The sequence below is a fragment of the Cryphonectria parasitica genome (assembly GCF_011745365.1).
Source record: "Cryphonectria parasitica EP155 unplaced genomic scaffold M406scaffold_4, whole genome shotgun sequence".
Lineage (NCBI taxonomy): Eukaryota > Fungi > Ascomycota > Sordariomycetes > Diaporthales > Cryphonectriaceae > Cryphonectria > Cryphonectria parasitica.
Window position 1 is genome coordinate 1849963 of NW_024468912.1, and position 26310 is coordinate 1876272.

General features: G+C 49.5%; 6 protein-coding genes across 6 annotated transcripts; 3 read left to right on the forward strand and 3 right to left on the reverse strand.

The window, feature by feature from the left end:
- Window positions 1–26: 26 nt before the first annotated feature.
- On the reverse strand, window positions 27–1437 carry M406DRAFT_68189 (family 28 glycoside hydrolase; the record flags this gene model as incomplete). The annotated part of the gene is made up of 2 exons (XM_040925152.1): window positions 27–211; window positions 330–1437. 2 exons carry the CDS (start codon window positions 1435–1437, stop codon window positions 27–29), a joined length of 1293 nt encoding a protein of 430 aa, XP_040777589.1.
- A 4909-nt stretch (window positions 1438–6346) lies between these two features.
- Window positions 6347–7384, forward strand: M406DRAFT_230294 (SET domain-containing protein; the record flags this gene model as incomplete). Its single annotated transcript, XM_040915829.1, has 1 exon — window positions 6347–7384. A coding segment is annotated over one exon (1038 nt), but the record flags the coding sequence as incomplete, so codon positions are not given.
- A 2378-nt stretch (window positions 7385–9762) lies between these two features.
- On the forward strand, window positions 9763–10967 carry M406DRAFT_257055 (cysteine proteinase; the record flags this gene model as incomplete). The annotated part of the gene is made up of 2 exons (XM_040917150.1): window positions 9763–10204; window positions 10279–10967. The coding sequence occupies 2 exons, from the start codon at window positions 9763–9765 to the stop codon at window positions 10965–10967; spliced, it is 1131 nt and encodes a 376-aa protein (XP_040776739.1).
- Window positions 10968–11747: 780 nt separating this feature from the next.
- Window positions 11748–13146, forward strand: M406DRAFT_356050 (uncharacterized protein). The gene is made up of 3 exons (XM_040923341.1): window positions 11748–12198; window positions 12269–12382; window positions 12443–13146. Exons 1-3 carry the CDS (start codon window positions 11849–11851, stop codon window positions 12939–12941), a joined length of 963 nt encoding a protein of 320 aa, XP_040776740.1. The 5' UTR covers window positions 11748–11848; the 3' UTR covers window positions 12942–13146.
- Window positions 13147–13157: 11 nt separating this feature from the next.
- M406DRAFT_329645 (uncharacterized protein) lies at window positions 13158–14740 on the reverse strand (the record flags this gene model as incomplete). Its single annotated transcript, XM_040920450.1, has 3 exons — window positions 13158–13193; window positions 13427–14578; window positions 14660–14740. The coding sequence occupies 3 exons, from the start codon at window positions 14738–14740 to the stop codon at window positions 13158–13160; spliced, it is 1269 nt and encodes a 422-aa protein (XP_040776741.1).
- Window positions 14741–17656: 2916 nt separating this feature from the next.
- Window positions 17657–17821, reverse strand: M406DRAFT_225043 (uncharacterized protein; the record flags this gene model as incomplete). The annotated part of the gene is made up of 1 exon (XM_040915714.1): window positions 17657–17821. A coding segment is annotated over one exon (165 nt), but the record flags the coding sequence as incomplete, so codon positions are not given.
- Between the last annotated feature and the right edge of the window lie 8489 nt (window positions 17822–26310).

Sequence of the window (26310 nt, forward strand, 5' to 3'; positions counted from 1 at the left end):
GCTTGGATACTTCTTGAGCTCCTAAGTCATTGTGTAGGTAGTGTTCCATTTGTACATGGAATTCCCATGCCCTCGACTCCCTCTAGCCCGCTGCAGTCCATCTCGCCAGGCTTTCCGTCGGCCCCAAAGAGCACAATATCGTCAAAGTGGAAGTCCTGGCAATGTGCAGCGTCTTTGCACATTATGTACATGGCTTTTTGGTTAGATTGTCCTAAAACGCGCGTCAGCTGATGTCAAAGCAAATAAGAAGAAAAAAATTGGAAAGTAAAGAAAGAAGAGAGAAAGGGGGGGGGGGGAATAGAGACAAAAGAAGAAGAAGAAAAACTCACCATCCGTGTAGGTCCAGCATGGATCCGTAATGCAACTCCCATCGCCCAGCTCTTCGCTGGTCATGGCCACGATATTCTCCCACGTGAAATTGGTAGTGTACGCCGCCAGGCTTGTGTTTGTGCCAGCGGCGACGCCCGTCTCTTGATCGACATAATTTTCGATGAAATGAACTGGGTAGCTTGTGTTGAAAATGGCAAAGTTCCGCCATGTCACGTTGCTGAGATTGCAGGTGGTGCCCAGGTCGCCTTTGAAACGAGCTCCTAGTAGAGAGTCGTATATGAAGGCATTCTCAAATAGATAATCACCTCCCGTTCCAGGTGAGCAGGACACAGACACGCCATGGGTACCGTAGGCAACGATATTCCGCATGGTGACATTGGTCGCTGGAGGGGCCACATTCAGAACATCGTCCCCGTTCCAAGATGTCCAGGTGTCAATGACAACGTCCGAGGCCGACAGGTCCATACCGTCCGTGTTAAAAGGGAAAGCGTTGATGGGATCGCTTGAGCGGGCGTCGAGGGTGGTGTTCGTCATGTAGATGTCCGTGCCGCTCAGCGAAAAGACCCAGGCCACGGGGTTATAGACCTTGACGTCTCGCAGGCGAAGAGTGGTCACTGAAAATTCGAAAAAGTGTGGGCGGTAGTCATTGTCACTGTTGTTCACCATAGGCCACCACTGCTCTCCATGACCGATGAACCAGCCCGAGCTGGGGTCCTGAGTGCCAGTGAACGTGACGCCCGTGCTGTCCTTGACTGTGATCCAGTGGCCTGAATAGAGATCGCTGTTCCCTGTGACAGACTCCACGTAGCTGACATTGGACGGTAAGGAGACATTACCGTTGATAACGAACTCAACGTTGGTGAGATCCGTGAAGGAGATTGGGGTCATCAAATTGTAGGTCTCGTTCCCGCTGAAAATGATGCGAGAGGCATTACTGCATGCCTCGACCGTGGCTGTGACGCTGGGACTGTCATCGTTGCCAGTTGTGTTCTTTGGGACAATGCAGGTCGTCACAGAGGATCCCAGCGTCTCGGGTAGCCAGTAGGCTGTCGCTGAGGCCGTGAGGAGGCCCAGCACAACTTGAAGTGGCGATCTGGATGAGAACATCGTGTTGGCTCTCTCTCTCTCTCTCTCTAAGGTTCCCACAAAAGCGTGTTGTGTTATTGACTAGGAGAGGAGTTAGAGGAGGTATGAGAAGGATTTACGCAGACAGAACAGTAGCTGATATAATTATGATTGGGAGGGTGTGGACCCACATAAGTTTCTGGGAACTCGCGGTCTAATACACCCTTTCATTTTAACAAGCGGTGCCCATGGGAAGATGTAATAACATTGTGCTCCTCAATTGTACGAACAGCTCGGGTTTCGGTGCCGACATGCTTGGGTATGAGCTACATAACATTCTAGCCTTTATTCCCTGAATCCGGTATGCCTGGCTGAAATTAGATCAAAAAGTCTTACGATCGCTCGAATCGACGAGACGGCGTCGAGGCGATGGAGAGCATACGTCTCGGTCGTTGGAAGGCAAAGACGTCGGTCCGGTGCAACAGAACTCGGTTGCTAATTTTCCACAAACCGGAGGCAGGATTCGGAGCCGGGCACGGGGAAATGGCTGACGTGAAAGCCTGATATGACTGATGGGTTGAGACGCACACTTTTCATATGAGAAGTAATGACTTTATATCTAATGCAAGATGCTGCTACTTCTTTTTCCCTTCTCTCTTCTTCATTACCATTGTTCGTTGCTTGGGTTTTCTCCCTCTTCGGCTCTCTCTTGTATGGCCCTCTCCCCTGTTGCCGTGTTCCTGTATTTGCTTAAGCCCTTCGCCTCACTTTCCCCCTCATTTTCTGTCTAATGGTAAGTCAAAGCACCCCCTTCCCGATCACCCTGGTCAACCACACCGCCTTTTCAACCCCTCGATATATTTTTAATTTTCTTCATCAATCCTCTTCCAATTCACTTCAAACTTTCAGCATAGAGTAAATACAGTCCAATGAAGCAGTATACGGAATCTGAAATCGTTGCCGCCCTCGAGGCTATCAAGACAGGCTGTTCTCTTCGCAAGGCCTCGATCGAATGGGGTATCCCTTATACAACACTTCAGAACCGTTTAACAGGCGTTCAGTCTCATCAGATAGGTGCTGAATCTTTTCAAAGGCTCTCTTCTATCCAAGAAAGAAAACTAGCTGAATGGATCCTGGTTCAGGAAAGCCTAGGGCTTCCACCAAGCCATTCAGAGTTGAGATTCTTCGCACGGAAGATCCTCCTCATCAAAGGAGATACTGAACCTCTTGGAAAGAGATGGATCCAGGGTTTTTTGAAGAGGAATCCAGAGATACAGGTCAGAAGGACTCGCCGGATAGCTTCTAAACGAACTAATGGAGCTACAACAGAGGTAATACAGCCTTGGTTCTATCTTTTCAATCTTTCTCGTATCCAAGCCATCAAGCCAGCTAATCGATGGAATATGGATAAAGCTGGGCTTATGGAGGGCCAAGGAGAGAATAGATTAGTTCTTGGAGGCTCCTCTTCACGTTCAATCCAAAGAAAAGAGCCTGGATCAAAAGCCTGGATCTCTTTTCTCGAGTGTATCTCAGCTACGGGAGCTCACCTCCTTCCTCTGGTGATTTTCAAAGGGCAAACTGTACAGCAGCAGTGGTTTCCTGTCGATTTGAAGCCTTTTAAGAGCTGGCAGTTCACTGCTACACCAAACGGATGGACTAATGATAAAATGGCACTTGAATAGCTAGAAAAGATCTTCATCCCAGGCAGCCTACCAGCGGATCCCTCAGAGACCAGACTATTAGTCCTGAATGGCCACAACAGCCATAAAACTGACGAGTTTATGTGGCAATGCTATCAAAACAACATCCTGTTGATCTACTTGCCTCCTCATACTTCTCACGTACTTCAACCCCTCGATCTAGGGGTCTTTTCATCCCTTAAACAAGCATACAGAAAGGAAGTCAGCAATATGAGCCAATGGGGGGATTCAACTATCGCAGGCAAGCGTTTATTCCTCAAGCACTATCGTCTAGCTCGTCTGGAAGGCCTTTCAAGCCAGAATATCAGATCTGGATGGAAAGCAACTGGTCTATAGCCCCTGAAACCCTCCAAAGCGCTCTTGAGCCCTCTTCTCCTCGAGAACAGTCAACCAAGCATTCAGAGCCAGTCAAATTCAGCCTCAATACCATCAACAGTACCTAAGCTTCCCCCAAAAGCCTCATTAAGCCAGCCTATGGTTTTTTCAACGCCTCACAAGGCTAAACAGCTATATCATTAGCTACAGGAAACTCAGCAGCATCTTTCAATAGACTCAGGCTGCCGTAGGCTATTCAGGAAGATAAAAAAGGCTTATTACGAGAGAGACCTCGAGTTTGCAAGAGCATTGGAGTAAAATCAGATGTTAAGGAAGCAGATTGAGGCGCTGAAGCCTCGTAAAAGAAGAAAGGTCGATGTAAGCCCGAATTCGAAGTTTGCAGGGGTTGAGGATATACAGAGGGCTCAAAACGCAGTCAATCGAGATGAGGATAGTCTAGATGAAGAGAACGGCCTTGAATTACCTACTGATGAGGAGGATTGCATCGTGGTGGGTGAATAGGATGAGTAAATCTATATGAAATATATATATATACGGTGTGGTTGACCAGGGTGATCGGGAAGGGGGTGCTTTGACTTACTACTGCTTCTTCTTGTTCTCCTTCTCGCTTCTCTGCTTACTGGATGCCACCCCCCTTCCCACTCTTTCTGCTTTCCCTGGTCTCTGAACCTTACGCGGCTGGTGTCCACGAAAAGCTGCTGGAAGAAATTACTTCCACTGTCTTCGAATTCTCCTTGAAAATCGAATAAGCTACGTCTCTTTAACGACGGCACAGAATGAGTGCAATAATCCTCTTCTGGTATATTGAGTAGGCAAAATTATGTTGGCAAGCCTAGATTTTAGGTGTTTTGTTTGGGCCACAAACCATTGCATGTCTTGCCCAGTACAAACAGGAAGATAGGAGAGGAGTGGTACAAATTGATTGGCCATATTGCTGTCTAATAAGCTGTATTTTCCAGGGAATGGTCGAAACTGCATTAAATAATGCGACATGCCTATGTATATTTGCCTAAATAGTCGCCAGCGCTGCTCCCTCGACCCCGCTTGCGTTTTCTCTGTTTTCCTTGCGTTACACGTTTCTAGATCCCTATTGGCGCCACACTCAGCAGATCACAACGGAAATCTTCCAGACAATAGATACATCATATAAGTCCAAGGACGGAACATGGCAGTGGTACAAGTTCGGCCAGGCGCAGTTCACGAGGTGGCTAAAGCAGACAGCCGACAGGGTGATCTTGAAAGGCCCCAGAGCAGCATCATCTACCTTGAAATCGAATGATGGTTCCCACGTATACTTCTGAGAGACGCTCGAGTTTTGCCTGAGAGAGCTGGAGAATTGGCATCAATCGTTGTTGGAAATGCGAAGCCAGAAGATATCCCAAGCGCGCCCTTGACCACTCTTCGTAATGTGATCTGGCTGCATAAGAAGAGCTTCAAGTTTTATACCCAGGCAATTGAGGATCAAGATGACGAGACACAGGAGAAGAGGGCCGCGCACGAGTATATGATCGAGGTGCCAGAGCGTGTCTTGGCCACATTTGAGCGTCTTGGATCCAGGAGGCCTAGCGGCAGACAATCAGCACAGAACACACTTTGGTCTGAAGGTCAGACCGCCTATAACGCCTTGGCATACTTGAGCAATTTGTTTGAGTTCGGCTAAGGAAGCAGGTGGGAAAAGTGAGACGAGCCACGACGGCCAGACAGAGGCCATATACCCAGAGAACAAGTCCATAGCCAGACTAAGGGATGGGAGAGCCAAGACTACTTACCGATACGCATCAAAATAGTCAGCAGTTCAAAGGTCTGACCTGCGCAGAGACCTGAGTCAGCTCCAGGAGAAATTAGGGCAATTATACTGAGAGACATCGTGCTGGAGGACAGGGAGCCGTGATACCGTATGTTGGACCCGCTGGACGACCTGCAGCCCTTCTTCCTCATGCACGAACCCGTCTGAACCGGTTTGCTTGACTTTCTTGCACAGCTCTGACTGGACTGGGACTTGAGATCGTGAACCGATTCTTTCTGGTCGAGACCGCAGGCGTATCTGTACACTGCTGCATGTGCATCGTCCAAACAATTCCTCCCGGGAAACGGGGAGTTCCCTCCCTGGACTGACGTGGACAAATTTTCGGATGTTATTTGACGATACTCAACTAAAACTTGGTATCTCTAGCGATGGAGATGATCCATTGGCGATGCTCCAGAACTTTGAAAAGGTCATGCCTGCGAGCATCCCAAATCCCAGGCCCGTCAACCCGGATCTGGATGCCACAGAAGGCCTGACTGAAGAATCCACACAAGTGGTGCGAATCTGACGGCATTTCACAGAAAATACAGAAGTAATAATCTCGAGAGAACGAAATCTCGAGAGAACGAGAATATTTCAATTTATTAGAAGGTCTGATCCGACCATGAATTTCATATCATGTCAAGATACATTTACGCTAATGTATCTTGGGGCAACGCACTCGGACAAATTGGAGGTCAGGTCGGAGAAGCAGAACTGTTGCCTCATTGTTGTCTATTCTCAAAACATGATGATAAAGTTCATAAGATAAGGTCTACTTCCAAGATTTGGACTCTCTTGGGAACGAGGCTAACAATTTTACCTGGGATATTTCTACGTTATAATCTGGCCTCGATATTATTTTCTTTGCCTTGATATCATTAATAACCCTAACCCTTTCGCACATGAAAATCGCGAAATGCTGCTTTGTGTTGATCTTTGGAATTCCTTAACTTCTAACACTGTATCAACGCCGTCCCCGTCCAAACCAAAAGCCATCACAGAACAATTGAGTTCTTCTTGGCTCAGCTTTGAACCTATTCATCCCCAGTCTACGATATAAATTTCAGAAAGCTCACCGGCATTTGTGACGCGTTCCGACCTGCAGCGGTCGCGACCCGCCGCGCAAATGAAAGAAGTGGACAAGAAGCGCTTCAGCGCGCTCCTATCCTGGGCCAATCTTCACGGAGCCTCCCTTCACCCTGCCCTTGAGATATACAAGGACGATTTGACTGGCTTCTCCATACGGTTTAAGTCTGATCTGAGCCAAGATGCCGCCAACCTCAAGCCTGGCGATGAAATTCTCATCTGTCCTCTGAAGGCCAGCCTCTCCTATCTCAATGCCATCACTGGGGGCCCTCTTGTTTCAACCCCTTCAGAACAAACCGATACATCGTCTTCATTCCCCTCAGGATTCAATGACCTTCCGCCACACGTCATTGGACGCTTCTTCCTCATGAAGGAGTTCCTGGCCGGCAAATCGTCCTTCTGGTATCCTTACATCACCACCCTTCCGCAGCCTGATGTCCTCTCAACGTGGAGCCTGCCTCCTTTCTGGCCCGAGGACGATGCAGAGTTCCTAGAGTGTACAAATACGGGTATTTCCGCCCAGGCCATCCGCGACCAGCTAAAGAAGGAATTCAAGGAAGCGCGGAAAGCGCTCAAGGACGCCGGCTGTGAGGACTGGCGAGACTACACTCGAACCCTCCACGACTGGGCGTTCAGCATCTTTGCGAGCCGGAGCTTTCGGCCATCCCTCGTGATACCCAAGGCGCTGAGAGACGCCGCGCTACCAAAGGGGGTGGCAATTGACGACTTCAGCATTCTGCTCCCGGTTTTCGACATCATAAACCACTCGCCACGCGCCCAGGTGCGGTGGCTGGTCGATGACGAGAGCAGCGTTGCTCACACGTGCCGTTTTCAGAGCTTCGACACGTACCAGCCTGGCGATCAGATCTTCAACAGCTACGGGAAGAAGACCAACAGTGAACTTCTCCTGTCGTATGGGTTCATCCTCCCAGAGACGGATGACATACACAACGACTACCTCCACGTGAGAAAGAGAACTGGAGCGGGAGGACCTGCAGACTCGGTTCCAGGTGCTGGATCAGCTGGGCCACCGCAGGATTTCCTTGTGTCATTGCGCCCTATCAACCATCCGAGTTCCTACGTCGGCGCGGCGCGACAGGCAGTGGTGAAGGATCGCAGCTTTCAAATTAGACCAGAATTCTCTCATGTGGAGGACTCTCTGGTCTGGGACATGTGCCTAGCAGTAGTAGGAGATGGCAACAAGGAGTCGTTCATGACCTCGATAGTGGGTTCCGACGTGGATCTCAGAAAGGAAGCTTCTGTAACGGCCGATGACTCGAGACAACGTGAGCTGGCGTGTCTGCGGCGCATACTATCTGGGTCCGCATCTCTCCCAGCCGAAGCTTGCCAGGTGGTCGAGCAGGTCAAGCAGCTGCTTCTGGCAAAGCTGGGCATGGAATATGATAAGTTGTGCGAGACTAACCCGGGCGTCAGTGTGGATGAACAAGGCAATGAGATCGTTGTGGTTGTCGTGCCGCAGACACACAACCAGTCTATGGCGATGCAGTACCGCACGCAGGTCAACAAGGTGCTTGAAAATGCAATCACCACCCTTGCGCCTGACTGGCAAAGCGAGATAGTGCAGGGACAAGATTAAACTGTATAGGATGTCTGGATGATCTGATTTGATCAAGTATTAGGAGCATGATCCTCGAAAGACTTCCAGGTACTTGTGATAGACGTAACCATATCTGATCCACCCCATGTCTTGTTAAGCTCATGTAGCGCTCATCCCTTGTGTTCAATCCTTTTAGTACGGCAGGAGAACCTTGAGCTCATCCCCATCATCACCAGGTCTGAGACTCGACATCGGCCCATCTGAGCCGGCTCGGTAATATACAAATACTGTATCCACCTATCGACCTTCTATTACCAGAGTTTTGCGATATCTATTCCGGACAAGTCACATCCCACGAACCCGTAAAGTCCTGCGTGGTGTAACAATCGGTATTGTTGAGTGGATTTGAGCTCTTCCGACGCGGATCGAGGGTGAGGTTGATACATGCGCCTTCTGGCCGGTGCTCGGGTCCAACGACAGCATCTTTGGGATCCAATAGTACATTGCACTGGACGTCTTTGTATATCCGAATCGTACACTGACCAGGCGTGGTGGAGACGGAGGCGAAGTTCTCGAAGGCGTGGCATCCTTCCTTCCACGAGACTTCGGTTTCGTTCCAGCACAAGGGCCTGCGCGACAAGAATGGGCAGCAACTTGCAGTATAAAAGCAAGCTTGCCAACGTGGTAGTGGCTTATTTGCGGGCGTCTCGATCATAGCTTGGGTGCTGGCGACGCTGCTGTAACCTGGCGGAGTGATAGTGCGGACGTCAGGCTCGGTGCTCAGGGTCTCGACTTGCACTTTAGTCTCAGTATTGTGAGCATAGTGGACTCCGGCTGCATTATTTCCATAGGTTGGCTTCAGGATCGATAGGAAGATGAGAAGTAAACAGGCCAGCAGTTTCCGATCCGCGGGCATCTTGAGTGAATACGGGTGGAAATGATGGGCTTTAAGCGTGTTACTGGATGGAGATCGTGATTTTGATACAAATGAGGGCGTGGTGGAGTGGGCTCAGAGAAGAAGAAATTGTCGATAGCGAAGGAAAGAATTAGGTGGTGATGATGTTTTGAAAGTGTTGACATACTCGTTTAAAAAATAATAAAAAACCAGTCCGTCTAGTCCAGTTCCTGTCATTTGCAGTCAGTCCTTGGCAAGCGGCAAGCACGGCCGCAAAGCTGTTCCTGCCCAGAGTCTTGTCGAAGATTAGCAGCGAGTTAGAAGATACACGGGCGTTCTTTCTGTAGATATGGAAGCATGGAGGTGAACAATACATCAATTTTCTGCAAAAGATTGGTGCACGGAGTAAGAGTGCTTGCATTTGTAAGACTTCTGCTGGTGCCTGCAAAGACACACATCACGATAGTAGAAACATGAACTAGATCATAGAAGATATCATAACTCTCCATGGCTAAAGCGTATTGATTTCCTTGTGAGGTTTTTTTGTCTTTTTTCTTCTTTTTTTTTCTCTTCTTTTTCGTGAATGTTTACTAAAAAGGATGTCCTCAAGGGCTCATACAGCACATTCTCGGGATTCGTACAGCCTCTTCTTATATTCGCCGATTACATTATTCGAGGATTAGAGAAATGGACAGCTCCATAATATTGCGATTAATAATACGAGAAGAATGTATACGGTAGAATCAGTACTGTAACCGAATGGCAAGAATTGTTGATTGATTTTCCAATCTCCAAAGCTGTGTGAAGGGAGTACGAGGAGGAAACGGACGACACTCAAATACCCTAACCCTATCAATTGCCTCGTGAAGCGCTTCTGGCAACGCTGACTAAGTGTTTCTATGACTCTCACCGATGTCGTGATCACGGATAAGAATATTTTAATACAGGGTGCTTTCTAGATTACTGATGTTTTGTCCAAGACTTTGAGGAACGTCAACAAGATATGGCCCTGGATTCTAGAGACACCGAGCTGCTGCAAAACACTCCTCTGGAGTCTGCTTTCAGCCCAGCTCAGATCCAACACTACCTACAGCATATATCCTTTCCGCTGCCTCTCACACATCCTCGGGATACAATCTTCTTGCAGACTTTACACCGATGCCAGATCACGAGCATCCCATACGAAAATCTGAGCCTGCACTATAATTCTGCTCGTACCAACTCAATCGACCCGCAGGATCTTTACGCCAAGTTCCTGCCCGACTTCCACCCGACCGCCTCTGAGCAGAGCCGTGGCAGGGGCGGCTTTTGTTTCGAGACCAGTGTGTTCTTCCTCCATATTCTCAAAGGCCTGGGCTTCAGAGCATATCCGACTGCAGCACGTATTCGTATCCGAGACCACCTCACGCGTGTGCCTGCCGGACCATTCGTGGGACCGCGACATGGTAAGCTTCTCAGTCGAGCTCTCTTTGCCCTGATTACCACGGCGTGATATGACTAATCCGTAGCAATCACCTAGTTGTGAATCTTGTGCTCCTTGAGGACGGCTCGGTCTGGAGCTGCGATGTCGGGTTCGGTGGCGACGGTCCAACGACCCCCTTACTGCTCTCGTCCTGCCCAGGACAGGAACCAGAGGCAGTGGCCAATCTAGGCGCACAGCAGATTCGGTTACAGAGAGGAGCATTCCCAAACACACTGAAGTCGGAGGCGAATCAAGTCTGGTTCTACGAGTACAGGAATGGCACGGATGCTCCCTGGAATCAATACTACGCTTTCGGCGAGGCGGAAGCCAGTGCTTGGGATCTGGAGTGTTCAAATTGGTGGGTGGCGAGTCACCCAGAGAGTTTCCAGAGGAAGCAGATTTTAGTTGTCAAGTTTATCAGGGGCACTGCAGGAGAAGATGGCGATTGCAGAAGCTCCCGAGGGAATGCAGCGAACGGTGAGGAAACGGCCACTAAACATTCGACAAGCACAGTTCAGGTCATTGGGAAGATTATGCTGGCTGATGGGATTGTAAAGAGAAATATGGGTGGCAGGACAGAAGTGGTACAAGTATGTACGAGTGAAGAAGAGCGGATCAAAGCATTGAAGGAGCACTTTGGCATCGTCCTCAGCAACGAGGCACGAAAGGGGATCCAGGGGTTTGAGACGGAGTTGACTGGTGATGTTGATGGAATTGAATCCCACATCGAGCCACAAGCTAGCTGATGAGCAATTGAGTTCCCTCAGAGGAGCCGCATCACCAAGGAGTGCAACAACCTGGTGGCACCAACAATTGAACCATTTCCTTGCTCTAAGCACTGGATTGCTTTGCAAACAATATGGCTATGGTACAAAATTCTCATGGCAAGCCGTTCCGCTTATATTGGGTCAGCTAAAGAATTCTAGAGGCTTCAAGGGGGCTGGCTACATACTGGCATACCAATCTCCGAGACATCAATAAACTAAAAATTGATATAGTAATATTGATTTAAAGAAAAAATGTCTGTCAGTCGGTAAGCGACGGTAAGGCTGCAGGTGGGAGTTGTATAGCAGCTTCCCCTCATCGGCGAACATTTGGCCGAGCGTTAATTGTGTAGGCTTCAACTTTGTTCGTCACCCTGTAATTCTGGAAGATGCAGCCTGGAGATCTCGTCACTCTGTCAATCGCCTTCACCTGACAATTTTCTCTATCAAACCTTCGAGCATACTAGAGACTATTACCCCTTTCGGTCCATCGCAACAACTGAATGTATTCATACAAGCCACCCCCATTCCACGGCATGTAAAACAAGATTCAGACCTTCGGGCTATGCAATGATGTATTCACGTGCATAATTCTACCCAATAAAAACTGCTTTCACAATTTACCGGTCTTGCCTTGCTGACCAACCCCGCTCAAGTTGCATCATTGCTGACTGAATCCCAGAGAGAGGGGGCGTCGTACACAGTGCAGAGGCTCTGCCGTCAGCCATGCCATAGCCTGTCAGCATGTCCGGATACATAATTGTGACTCCTCATCTCTTCGAATCCATGCAATATTACCGATACTTCAACTATTCACCATCTTGGAATACCTATAACCACACAAGCCATCCAACAACTTGCAAATGTCTGATGGGACTGCTAACCGCCCGGCCGAAGCTGCCGGAAGGGCTGAGGCTGAGGATGAGGGTGATACTGGCACTGTACACGGGCATGTCAGGGTCTTACTACTTACGTTTGAATTTAACGACTTGTACTTGGATCAGGAAACCCAGGATGTGCAAGCCGCTTTTGAACGCTTGAACTACGATGTTGAATCTTACAATATTCCCATGCTGAGATCTCAGAGATGCGTACAAAAGAGAGTTGCTTCATTTTTGCAAGAAGGAGATATGGACACATTGACGATAATCTACTACCATGGGCACGGGGCGTTTGATGACGGAAAAGACTGGTGTGGATTCAAATTGATCAGGTAAAACATCTTGTCTAGCTTTGCAAATATTCTCCCAACTGAACATTGGAACTCACTACATCAATTGCAGTCATCAAGTCCCAGACCAAAGCAAGACCATATCTCTGAGGGATATTATACGTACACTCTGGGATGGATTGAATGTGGACGATCCGAGGACCCGCGCGAGGATCAGGGAAACATAGTAGGCAGTCCACATTCATAAAGACACCTATCGACACGTTGCAGTCTAACCTGGCTGCAGCCAAAACTATCAACGGATTGCCTCCGTCAGATGGGAAGATATACAGGACGACATCATTGACGCGGAATGCGACACTTTGACCATTCTCGACTGCTGCGGAGCAGGTCTGGCCGCAGTATCTAACCTGGAAGAGGTCGTGGAACAAAAGTCTAAATGGCAGAGGCTGCAAAGGCTTCAATTCCAAGTAGAAGATGGCCATGAATTTCACGGGACTCGGAACGAACTGATCGCGGCAAGCACCTGGGCCGAAAGTACACCGGGCATGGCTTCAGCAATGATAGAGGCGCTGGAGTGGAATCTCGAGAGGGAAGGATCCATGGCCTCTGCGCCAACCATCATTCGGAATATGAACAACATTCTGGCTGCAGAGTATGTTTCTGACTGGAGACGGAATGCCCCGTACGCTATGCCACAGGCTGTGCATTACATCCTACGACGAACGTTGAGGCCGAAGATACTTCTGGAATTCCGAGCTCCAGCCCAGGCCCCAGAGGAGTAGCGGAATGGAGAGAGAAATGGGGAGCAGTACTACGAACCATTCAACATGGCAAGTCACAGAACAGGTCATCAGAAATATGAGTATGGGATTCAACACTCCGACTCAGGCATCTCTTATTCAATTCAGCAGAACACGGATTTCAAGTAGTATTAGCCAATATCAGTTAGGCTTATGAAGGTGTGTTAGAACTCATGGCTTTACCTGCTGAAGATGCAATTAATATTGCTGACCAACGCTTTGAGCATCCAATTCCTCGTATCCATACAATAAGTCGTTAACGTCACTCGAACCAAGCATAACAATTCGATTTGTATTGGATATTGAAACATTCTTGAACACTAGCCAATTTTTGTGCACACTCCAAAGTTCCGCAACATTTGTCCAACCACAACCATGCCTCCGATGGCAGGAATCCACAAAGGTACCAGAACGAACAGAGCAAAGAAAACAGATGGCCCCCTTTCCCCGCTACGTATACTGCTCACCCCCTGGGTACTCTTTGTCGACGTTTTGAATTTGAGAAAGTCTTGAAAAGCTTCCGCTCGCTGATTCATAGCCACCTGTGCTGACACTTGTCCAATCAAGATGGCCGAAGCAGAGCCAACGATCAGCCAGGCCAGGATCCATGCCCTGTCCACGTGGACATCACTTCCTGTGCGGAAATTTGTGAACGCGCCCACGATCGCCAAAGGGATAATGGCTATGAGAAGATAGATGAACGAGTAGATGGTCAAGAGACAGGGCATGTTCACAAGTTTCTGGTTGTAAGGTAGTCGGCATTTGTCCTTTTTCACTTGACGGCTCAGTTCATCTACGTCAACAGATGCAATCATCCCGTAGAAAATACCAGCACGATGGCGCTCAGTCCTAGGTTTGACCATGGCCTCCTTCATATCCGGCGTCCACACCAGATACATGTTGTTGTGGACTGGGAGGACAAGGCTGACGAGAAGATTGAGAAAACTCATAAAGGCGTAGGGTGCTACCGTCAAACCGAATGCCCCGTAGCCATACAGATCGATCTGGTTACCGCGAGCGTTATAAAGCGTCGAGATACCCCATATGAGTTGGAGAATGCTGACAAGAATCTTGGCGATGTTGAGCTGCCCTGGAACGCCAATCTTTCGGTGACTCAGGTAATTGCTACTGTTTGTGAATGTGGACGTGGTGGGGACGTCGACCTCAGGCAGGAATGCTCGCAAGGGCACAAGCTGCGATACCTCAATAAGGCAATACTGCTCCCTGTCGCGCAGGTAGCAAGTACCCAGGATCGACCTCGAAAACGGCACATAGGCAGGGTCGGTCTCAAGGCTAAAGTGATCAGAGAACCAGTCGCCGCGACCTGCACGGGCAAGTTCAGGATCTGGACCTGACCATGTGGCACGCCCGATATGCCTTCTTTTCACAACCATGCAAAGCGCGCCGGCCTTTGCGGCCCTTCTAAGAGGAGAACGATTCCGAGTCCAGTCGACAGAGAAGATCAGCAGGCGCACGGCACGTACCATCCCGGACCCAGGAATGAACAAGGCGTTTGTTGTGTCAATTATGGTTTCGATGAGGCTCTGGCCAGGGCGAGCAATCAACGTTGCTGCGTGGGCGAGGTAGTTGGTGCCGTAGAAAGTGGCCAAGTCCGTCCACTTCAATAGTCTCAGTCAGCGTGGACAGGTTCAAAAGATCAAAAGACTCATAACGGTCAAGGGTGGTTAAAAATAGCTTACTGATGGGGGTAAGCATAGCAGGTTTGGATCCCCGTGGCTTGTTGATCCGGGTGGAAGAGACACTGTAATGTTTGTGGACATTTCCTCCTGGTTCTATGGATTCACCCGTGACAAATATGGTGAGAGCTATTCAACAGTATAGCAACTGTATACTGGACTGTAGTTCCCATGAACTGTGTCGTGTGCTGTGGTCTTGATTTTCATATCGGGTTTCCGAACTACAGACGCCTGGCCGACTTCCAGCAGCCAAGGAAGCCAACAAGTGAGGCACAAGGGCTGAATCTTTGGGCTGGGTAGATATCGGCCTCTCAAGCATCCGCGTCATGAATGATTGATCTCATACAAAATTGATGTTTCCTGACCCAGCATGCTTGATTACATGACGGGCAGCCTTCGATTTGGATGCGAACTAGAATCATAATAGGGGAATAAGAGGAAGGGGGGGGGGGGTGGTGCGGGAGCATTCGTATATATCTATACAAATGATGAAATCAAAAGCCTCCCTGCTTTTTACATGATCACCGTGAGCCTCATTCCTCTTCTGGCGCATCGCGTGTCCTGGTCACACACCAGTCACGGTGATTTTCATTCAGCCTTTTCGACCCAGCTGCGCCATTTCTGACTTACACTGCCTATTGGATCTAGCTTTATTGCCATTCTGTTGGTATTTCTCGTCTTTTATAACAAGCCGGCACATGCCAAACTGACTTTTAGAGCCTCGTTCGTGCTTAGCCAAGATATGCTCGTAACCTCTGTGGGTGACTCATTCCAAACCAATTTTCAAATCATCCGGAATCTCCTTCCTTCTTTGAAAAGGATCTCCGATCATGTGTTGAAAGATGGGTTATAGAAACGACGCCGGGGCCTGTAAGCAATATGCAGCTACCAACATACCCGAGCATCACACCTGGGCAGCCTTTTCAGTCGCCTACATGTCCATCTTCAGCTTATCCCAAAATGCTGTAGTTATACAGCCACAATTATTATGCTATACCTTGGGCGACTTAGTGGCCTTGCAGAGAGAGCTGGACTCGGGCGTGCGGCGTAGTGAAAGCCCAGAGTGGAGTCTGCGTTGGGAAAGCCAATGTTTCCTTTGGGTAATTATTTGCAAAGCCCTCACCATTAGTATCTTTCACTCTGTCCTCTAGCCTTATCTTAGAGGCACTTGCACTTCTGCCTAAGAAGAGCCGCTTTTTACGTGTTGTTGCGTCAGCAGCCACAATACTAAGCTTATTCATATAACTAGATCAAGTGCAACATTAGGGTATATGACTTGTAAGAAATAACACATTGCTTGCCAGCTTCGAGCTCTGCGCATGTGTCATAGGATTGATTCAGTAATTATGCTAGCAGCGGGAGTTCATGGAGCCGTGGACTGGCACCTGTGTAGGTTGGGGTTGGGGGGAGGCGGGGCAGCATGTCACGCCGTCTACCACGGGCAAAGCTAGCATATTCTAAAGAAATCAAGCTGGTAGCTTGTTGGTGCAAGGCTCGTCCAACTCCGAGGACTGATTAACGAGGGATGTGCTTTAACAGCAATGGCCGTACCCCGTTGATGCTTAAAATTTTGAACCTCAGATGGATCTTTTTCAAGAGATACGACGTGAGAGTTTTGTTCCAAAATGGCGAGTCGAGGGCAGTGGTTCTACCGGGAATTTCTGGGGCATGTGAAAGTACGTTGCAAATTGTGTAGAGGTGGCCAGGCAAGGTCGGATCTTATCTCAAACTCCCCGTCCAGGGTATACTCGTCACTTCACACACAAAGAAGGCAGAGCAGAGAGCAAGATATGATTTGAAGAGTGAGATCCAATTATGTTTATCACTACCTCGAAGACACTCCATCTCTAACGATTCAGCCCTGCTGAAAATATATATATATATCCCAGCGTTATGAGCACATGCAGTGTGGAACCCTCATACATAATGGCGAGGAGCCCTGAGGATATCATCCACCCATGAAAAACAAACAGAGAAAAGAAGGAATCTAGCGCAACTATGGTATATGAGGTATGAGAAAGCAGAAACATGACGAAAAAGCGGGAGGAACAAATGTGCTCCATGACCGCTGGATGACAATGGTATCTCATGAGTAAAAAAGCAAACCCACGAAGAGGGGGGGAGAGGGAAAATAAACGCCGTGCCGATGTGGTAGGGAACCCAATGTATAACAACTCTCATGTCGCCAAGACGCCGAGGACGAAATAACTCGAGGCGAGTTGAACGTTTCCGTCCAGAGCCCTCGCGACCTTCTTGAGGTTCTTTCCTCGTGTGTTGTGTTGTTATGACCATCGATCCCTCCTCTATTGTCTAGATCTAGACTTGTTCCCTGGTCTATTCCTCGTTGCCTTGTATGTATGTATGTATGTATGCACACCGTGTTTTGCGTGTATGATCTTGATCGTGTCTTTCGGTCTATCGTGTGTGGCGAGTGAGTCCCCAACCTCTTGTTTCTTTTTTTCTTGTGACGCCGAGATGCAACTGTTTCTTCTTGTTATGCCCGACCTCTCGTGTTCGTGTTCGTGTGTATGTGTATGTGTATGTGTATGTACAACCCCGGCCGCCCTCCCACGTGTACATTTGCAGACACACAAACACTTGATGATCGATCGGGTGGTCGCGTCTCGGTGCCGTCGTTGTGAATTCGTTGAGAGACGATAGATCGGTAGACATCTGGCAGGTCGGCGATAAAATGCGTGTGTGTAAAGCAGGCCAAACGAGGCAAGGCATGGAAACCCACTCGCTGACGCCGAAGCGCAGGAGGGGTGATGCTCCGCCTGGCAGACCATGTAGGATGATGATCAAAGCCCCGCGTCTTTTGTCCCTTTAGTAAGAGGACATTGGACGGACGCGGTGTGGCGAGAGGAAGAATCCTGCACGGCAAAGTATTGCGTGCGTGGTTATTTGGATCAGAAGAGGCCGAAGACCAATTCGGCAAAGAAACTAAGGTTTCACCGCTCATTTCTGGTCCGACTTCTTGTGGTGCTTGTGTCCGTGCTTCTTGTGGTGGCCGTGGCTCGAGGGGGCCGCCATCTCGTAGGCGCGGGTCCTCGACCTGCCGCGCTCGTCGGGCACGTCGAAGCTCTCGTCGCTGTACCGGCGACGGTCCTCCTCGTACCAGGTCGAAAGAGACTTGCCGCCGAAAGTGAGGTCGTCGTCCTCGATGGGGATGGCCATCATGTATTGTGGGTAGGTGGAGTAGGAGGAGGTTGTTGTGGCGGGAGACCAGGAGTGGTCGCGGGATGCTTGTTGTGAAGACATTATGTGTGTGTGTGTGTATTCTTGTTGATGTGGGAAGAGGTTGTTGACTCTTGATCCAGAGGAGGAGGAGTGTTGAGGTATGTAATGGGAAGAGAGAAGTAAGAGGGAAGGAAAAGAGGAGAGAAAAGAGAGAGATAGAAAAGAGGACGTTTGTTTACTTTTCTATCTGGTATCAGCACCGGAGGGAGGCTGAAACCGAGGAAGGGATGGATAATTGTGTGTGTGGCTCGGGGTAGCGCGCTGCAATGCAAGGGGCCTAGTTCCGGTGCTCGGGGCCGTGTGCGCCAGTGGGTCCTGAAGGATTGAGGTCCCGACAATGACAAGGGACAATATGCACACACAGACGTGCTGTAAATGTAGCAGGAGGAGTGTGGGGTAAAAGGCAAAAAGGTGTAGTAGTGTTATGGTCGAGCTGGATGATCTTTTCCCTCACGTCTCTGGGGCGTTCGAGGGTTTTATGTGGATAAAGAACGCGCCGCTGATCCACACCTGGGGCTTGGGGTCCCAGTAAAGTAAGGGGGGTGCCGAAAAGGGAGTCAGGGCTATCCTTCGCACTTTGTTGTGTGGATTTAGATGGGAAGAGTGGTCTCGACCGTCGGAAACCCCTTCTCTCAAATACGAAAGACGGTATGTGTTGTATTTGTTGTTGTTGTGGTTGTTTGTCGGCCAGTAGATGATGGCCGTGCGTTACGCGTGGTGTGTGTGTGTGTGTGTGATCTTCGATGCAGGAGACTCTCCGATCGGTAAGGGAGAGACAGGAAATAAGGAGGTTCAGGTTGAGACAGACCGATGATCCGGGGGGCCGGGGCCAGGTTGAAATAAGGAAGAGGCTGGCAAAGGCTGGGTCTGGGTCGCTCCAGAATGCTGGTATCAAATACCGAACCGAGGAGGACGAGTGTTTTTTTCTCTGTCTCTCTCGTTGAAACAAGGGAATCCGAGCCCGAAGCCAGGCAGTATATGGCTCTAGTCCAAGTCGCGATTTGGAAGAGGGTCAAGAAAGAAAACCACCCAAATCAAATACAAGGGACAAGGCCTGGATCTGGTCTTTTCCGGCGGGCCGTCGAATGTGGGGAGGACGGGCGAGGGCTTCTGGGCGAGCCAAAGTGTTTAGGGTAAAATGTCCCGTTTCCGAATGGAGAAGAGGGGGGCAATCACACAAGCCGCGGCCCTTAGTAGCTTGATGTATTTGATAGGCGCGGAATCGATGGTTCGCGGGGTTTAAAAGATGGTCCCCCAGTGGTGGTTTTTCTCTTTTGTTGGCGGGCCTGGGCGTTCCGTTCGGGCGCCTTTGTGTTTCTGGGTGGCTGTTTTGGTTGTACCCTTCTGTGCTGAAAGGGAGGATGTGGCTTTTTGTTGTTGGTCTTGTTGGAACCAGTGGGTATTTGTAAGACCACTGGAATAGCTCAGCGGGATGAACGTAGTCTGATGAATGCTTGGTTTTGGGTCGGGTTGGATTTGGGTTGGGATCGCCAAGGCTGCAGATTGAAAATGGCGGGGTTTGTAGGCGAAAGAGACAAAAAAGGGCTCTCAGAAATCGCTAATTGCGAATCTCCGCAGCAATCCTGGGGTTCATGCACCGAAGATCTGTGTCCCCTGCTGAGACCAAGAAGGGAGGGGAGGAAGGGATCTGTAGGCAAACACCTGGAATGGGACAAGGCGATTGGGTGGTGAAGGTGTCATCCGTATCGGTCCGGGGTTTGCGCTATTACGGCCGCATGTGAAAGAGGGCCGGCAGGTGAGTGAAGGGGTGGTTCAGCTATGGTAAGGTGTATTTATTGTTCACGGGGCTGCGATCGAAGTTGCAGCTGCTGACTGTGAACAAATTCGTATTCAGTGGCCAACCAAATATGGAGTTTGGGCTGAGTGCTTGTGCTGTTCGACTTTGTTGGGACCGTCGTGGGGTATAGATCGCAGCGTTGGTTGTTGAAAAATGCTGTGGATGTTATGATATGGTGGTATGAAGAGGAGGGAGGCAAGTTTGAGACAACAAGATGGTGGATCTGCCGTGTCGAGGTTGGCTGGGTTGGTTGGAACCAAGAGAGAGGAAGAAGAATGAGGGAAAAAAGAGGTTGGGATGGAGAAACACGAAACGAGCATCAAACACGACCCAGGTCAAATCGAAGGGGGGGCCGGTGAGTAAGTATTTATTGTATCAATCAGGCTGAAGAAAGGGAACAACACCACCCTTCCTGACTGTGTCTGGGCTGGCTTGGTTGGCATGAATCAGAAAAGAAAAAGTCTCGAGTCGCTCCTCAGAAAAAGAAATATGTGTGAGGATTTTTGTGACATGTGAGATGTATCAGTTGAGGCCCAACGAGGGGGGCAGAGTGTTGGGGCGACGATTCAGGACACCTGCAGGCGGCGACGTATATCCATCCCTTGGGCGGATATATTGACTCGTTCGTCTCGATGTTTAGGTGTGTGTGGGGGTTGGGGTTGGCAGCTGAGCCGAGCAAAGAGGGATGGTAGTCACAGGGTTCGACGTCGAGGGGATAAGCTGATAGGTTTGAGACCGGAATGTCGGTGTCAGATGGCTCTGCGCTGACTGCCTGCCACTGCCCCAGAACCTAAGCACATGGAATTGGAGGGTTGCAACAGAGGATGTCACTGTACAAATTGTACACGAAAGCAGTCAGTCACTTCAGTCTGCTTTTCTCAGGTGGGTTTGACTCGTCAAGTGTGTCTGGTCCGCAGTCGGAAAGGTTGAAGGTTTATTGGGAACTTAGACGAGGCGTTGAATAGCTAATTTATTATAGTATTGAAGAGGGGATCTCGTGGATGGGACGATGTTGCCGGCCGGTAGGACAGACGTAGAAAAAAAGAGGGCAAAGTATATTATCACAAGGTGACGATGGTCGATCAACGGGGTGAATGTTGCCTAGGGAATAGTCACGGTCATACAGTCACACACTCTCTGCCTGTTGATTTTAATGTGGGTAAGTGGGCCTATTTGAGGACCTGGAGACGAGCGTGTATTCAGTCCTGCACGATGTTCATGGGACGCAGTTCAGCGTTGTCGCCCCTGCCCCCGTCATACAATACAAGTTGGGTCCAGGAAAACCTGGCTCGGCCCAACGATGACGTTTGTCGAGTCTTGCGATGGCGGCAGCCGCTGGGAGGGATTGCCGCTGGGGGCGTTTCCAGGCAGAGGCAAGGGTCCTTTTTTTTCGTTGTCTTTCTCTATCTTACCCTGCATTTACTGTACAGTACAGTTAAAAAAAGTAGAAGGGCCCTGGCTGCGGGAGCTTCGGCAATTATCGCAAGGCCGATCAATGGTCTCTCGGTTGATCTCCTCCGAGCTCTCGGATCATTGATTGAATACTCTCGTCTTCTTCTGCCTTCTTTTCCTCTTTTGAATCTGTAAAGCCATCATTCAAGTCCAGCCATGTCATGTAAAATAACGTCGACTCTCCGGCAGCTTTGTCTCATCCTCCAAACTTACGAATATTGACAAGTCAGAATGAATTGTTCTGGCCCATCTGCAGCATGTGAGGGACAGGGAAGAGGCGGAGGAAGTAGGACGGGTTGGATGCATGAGGAAACTCGAAGCGCGGGATCTTCAGGATCAATGGCGTCTGGTTGGGCGCTGAGCGAGTAAGGGCAAACCCCGATCCGGCAACAAGATGGTTCCGCAGGCGGCGGCGGCAGATCAGTTCCCAGTGGATCAGCGCCCTGTCTGTCTAGCCCTAGCCCTGACATGGCCCTAGAAGAGTAGGGACGCGCCTGTCTTCCAAGGGATCGACGGACTGTAAAGATGGTGGTAGATTACCGGGCTGCCGGTGGTGGCGTTGGGAGGCCGACAGTGGATTTCCGCCTTCTTTTACGATGACGACATCTCCTTCTTCCTGCGCCTTGTTTGACGTTCCCATGTCCGCCGTGATACATCATTATGGTACAATTATGGGACATACCCCAGCAGGACTGTATGCTCCGGGGTTGTCCTTGGGATCTCCTGGTCCACCACGCAAACCTCTCGTCAAACAAGAAGATTCTGGCTCTGATTCAGGCCTGGCAATGTTTAATGCTCAGACTCCATCATGTGTAGATCATGACGACTTCTCTTATCGTTTGGGTTTCGATCCTGTACATCGTCACGACAATGGCATCGCCATCCAAACTCAAACTCAGCCAGCCAGCCCTGTTGGACCTTTTGTACGTGAATCGCCTGCAGAATAAAGCATAGCACCTCGATTTCTCCGGAATAGGCGGGTTCTGAATGATTCAGCCCGCTTCAAACCAATGTTCATGCGGGGCGTAAAGTGCACTATGGTAAGCTGAGCAGCCTAGGCCCTCAGCCTCAGCCCCCAAACTTTCCAGCTGCTTGTCGTTCGTCCGTCGTGCTTGCGTGTGCCCTCTATTCTTTCTGCTTTAGACCTTCATTCTCTTGAGAAAATGCGATTATGGCGTTGCCAACTCCACGCCACACAACCATACCAAAAAGAGCTGCCGAGGCGCCATTTCCTGCCCATCTAGAAAGCATAGTAGATGGCATGTTTCTGTCGGTGTCGCTAACACGAGTAAGCGAGAATGCGACCAAGAGCTGATCTCGTCTGGGATAAATCAAAAAGCAAAATAAGGAACCAACGCACTATTGCTATGTACAGTAGACCTCTTGTATTTCAGCTCTGCCCTGTCAAGGCCTAGTGTGTACAAAGTTTCAAAGTACTGTTACCTCATCAAAGGCCTTTGCAACACGCATCCATGCACGTGGGAAACTCTTTTTGATCCCTTCGCCTCGTATCCCACCTACGAAAAAGGAGCCTCAAACCCACAAAGTTTGTGCCACGCTAGCAGGTGGCTCCGTGCATGCATGCATGTGTAAGCTCTCTCTCTCTCTGTGTGTGTGTGTGTGCTGACTGATACTGTTTGTGGCAGTCGCTCAAGACATTTGGTGCGTGGAGTGGCAGCCAGTCACAGAACGTACCGTGTGATGTATCCAATGGGAGTCCAATCCAGCCCCTTGTCATACTTCCGCCCACGTCGGCTACAGGAATGGGAATTCGTGGCGGGCTGGGCAAAACACACCAGGGAAGTAATTCGCGAAGGATGGGCCCGGAGTAACTCGGAGCTTCGGACGGGGAAAATGCTTCCTCAAGCCTCCATTACAACTCTGTGTCTCTAATGTCTCTTTTTTTTTTAAAAGTGCTGCTGCTACTACCGCTACTACTATATTGTGTGATATGTCAGTCTGGATGCCGTAATAACGATGTCCTCGTGACTGGGTCACATTACCATTCACGTCTCGGTCACAGCAGGTGACCGGATTGCCGCCGGTACCCGGCCGGCACCATACCGTCTTACACACCGCATTCGTTTCCTTCTGGAAGACATGGTGACGATGACGATGATACTATCATAAGCTCATAAGCTTCCGAGATATTTTCGGCGCCACAACCTAGCACAACCTAGAAAGGTGTCGGAAGAATGGAGGGAGAAGAAAGAACAGAACAATTTTCATTCTGAAACTAGGTCATGAGTTTGTGGTGGCGGGAATAGGGCCTGGGATTAGATCCGCTGCTCCGGGTCTGAGACAACCCGGATCCGGCGCTGTAGCCGGGCATGGTCCGCTGTTTCACGGAGGTTACTCCGCCGAGTAGTAGTGATGAACCCATCTCCGAGGAAGGAGATATCACTTTCATGAAGCTCGCTATGAAATGAATCACATCACAGAAGAAAACCCTACCAAACAGGCGGGTCCCACGATCTGAACTTTGACTTCAAGGAAACACTACTGATACATTCAGCTGGCGCCGTTCCAGTGATGAAAACCAAATGAGGCCACTTTGCACAAGACGAGAGGTCAGCAGTCTCGTGCCATTAGAGGCAAGAAAAACACATTCTTTAAATATTCGAACTGAGATATGACAGATCATCACTTCAAAAGGGTGTGCTGCTGACACGAGGCATTCGGACTGCTGATCTCCATTCCGGACGACATAAGCTGTGTAACCAGCAGCATCTTTCGCCTAGAATAGTTGCTGACATTTTGCTTAAACAAAATTGCCAGATTTGGGTTGGCAAAAACGCCGTATTTGTCAGAAAAACGAGGTTAGGATAAACCTCGAGAAGTCTAGATGTTCTATGGGGTCGTGCATATGACCGAGACTTCTGTCTTCCATGACGTCCCACGAAACAAAGGCACGGCCTGGACAATTAGGAATTTTGAGGCACGCCTGTGAAGTTCCCTTTCACGATTCAGCTGCCACATCGCGGTCCCCTGACTGACTCAACACGGTAAATAAAAGCCAGGGGGGGTGAGGGGGGCAGCCACGGCCAGTACGTATAGGTTGGCGCGCCTGTGGCGTTTGGACCCTCCTCGGAGAAGCATGTCCGTGGTGCCCTTTAGACATATCTTACCTCATTATCGTCCAAGAAAGGAAGTCTTCCAGTGTCATGATCCCTTCAGAGAGTGTCTCAGCCTCCACCCTCCTTTTCCTTCTAATCCTCCCTTCTTGTTCCAGCCTCAAAATCCGTCAGGAACCGTCGTTGGATCCGGGGTCTAGACTGGACGACGTCATCGTCTCTCGGTCGACCTGCCGCAGAAAACCGACCGGTTACTCAGGGTCGCGCAGTGCATGCACCGAGTCTGGCCGCGTCTCTTGGTGTCTCATAATTACTTCTCATGTAAGGTTGGGTGGCCGCTTGGCGCGCCTGGAAAATCTAGGAAACGCCCCCATCGGAGGAGATTCATGCGAGCCGAGTGAGCCAAAGCCACAACCAGGGGAGGGCTAAGGAAAGCCTCGTCTGTCTGGCTCTTGGGTAGCAAAGGTGTCGACCTGCGGCTGTCCTGACGATGGTAACCAAGGCACATCTTGGGTCAGCAAACTGAAACGCTGATTCAGCGGCAGAGAAAGGCCTGATCGTGACAGGAAGCGAGCAGTATCTCGGAGCTCTCTCGACAAGTTTGCAGGACTTTGCACACGAATGTTGACATAACGCTGCACATACAGTCTCGCTCTTGTTAGGTGGTCTCGAAACAAAGCTGTGTTTTCAACTCTAGGAAGAATTGGAGAACCAGGCTGCTCATCTCATGGCCAATACAGTCTGGTATATCATCTCGAGATCTGAGTATTTTTTTCGCGTCGAGTTGATTGCTTGTACGTTTGTAAATACATGAAGGCTGAAGAATCCTGAAGTGACTTTGGAAATTAGAGGGTGGTAGACTTGCAGGTTTGAACTGCTCTTGAGATTCTAACATCCATTCCTGCCACCCTTCAATGCATGTGCTACATGAACCATGATCATGGCCATCTTGTACATATATGGCAGGGTCTGTCATGAACTTCTGTTTGAAATATCATTGACCTGGCCTCGACGAGGCAATGGCATTGCAGCAGCTTGGGCTGCCGTTGCTTCCCGGGAAGCAGAGGCATTACTCGTCATGCTTACAGTATCTTTCTCTGCTACAGTCGACATGATGTTGATAGAAACAAGTCATAAACAGGAAGTTTACCAAATTTTGTGGTCCAGGGATTGTCACTCAGCGGCCTCCTTACCCGGATCCGACAAGGACACTGAACAAATGCCCAATACATCTCGTTCCTTTGCAATGGGCATCAATCACATGTGAGCAGAGACATGTCTTCATGAGAAGGGGTCGGGTAAGTTGGGTGCAGCTTATGCTCTTGTTGGCAGCTCGACAGAATCAGATGTGATCCAGACGTAACATCTCTCATTAGCATTCGACAACAATATGTGGCTCTGGGGTTTGTACGTGGCAAGCAGTGAGGGGAAAAGGCGGATACTTGGAAAAAGTATGATTTATCTGGATAATACTGGTTGAATTCCAAAGGTCATATAGCCAGAAACAGACAACAGTCATGGTAATTCACAACCTGATGTAACAGAGGTTCAGAGCATTTGCCCCATTGTGACAACGGGACTGATTATACAGTTTAATGGAAAACATCAAGAGATATGCCCAGAGAAAAGTTGTGTATCCACAATTGTTGGCTGGAAAATTTAGTTGAAAATCCTCATTACAGAGGATATATTGCAACTTGTAAGCCTCATAGAAGAAGAAAAACCCATTCTTGGTACTTGCAACACGGGATGCTTGTTTCAGCAATTGTGATGTTCATGTAGATAGACTCTAGAAGGTGGAATGCTTGACAACCAAGGTTCACTGCTGCAAGAAAACACATTGTCTGAACGTGTAGCTAAGCATCGTTGGGTGATGACTCGAATGGGAGGCGATCGAGGAGATAGGCCATGAGTGCATGGCCAAGGCCATCTCAACACAACGTATGGGGAGGGCCGACCACTGTAGAACTGCCTCTACACTCAAGACAATGAGATATCGGGATTTCTGGAGATGCCCTCACCGCCTTGTCTCCTGTGGCTTGAGATATCACTAGGAAAACGGTATCACCACGATCAACCACGCAGTTCTC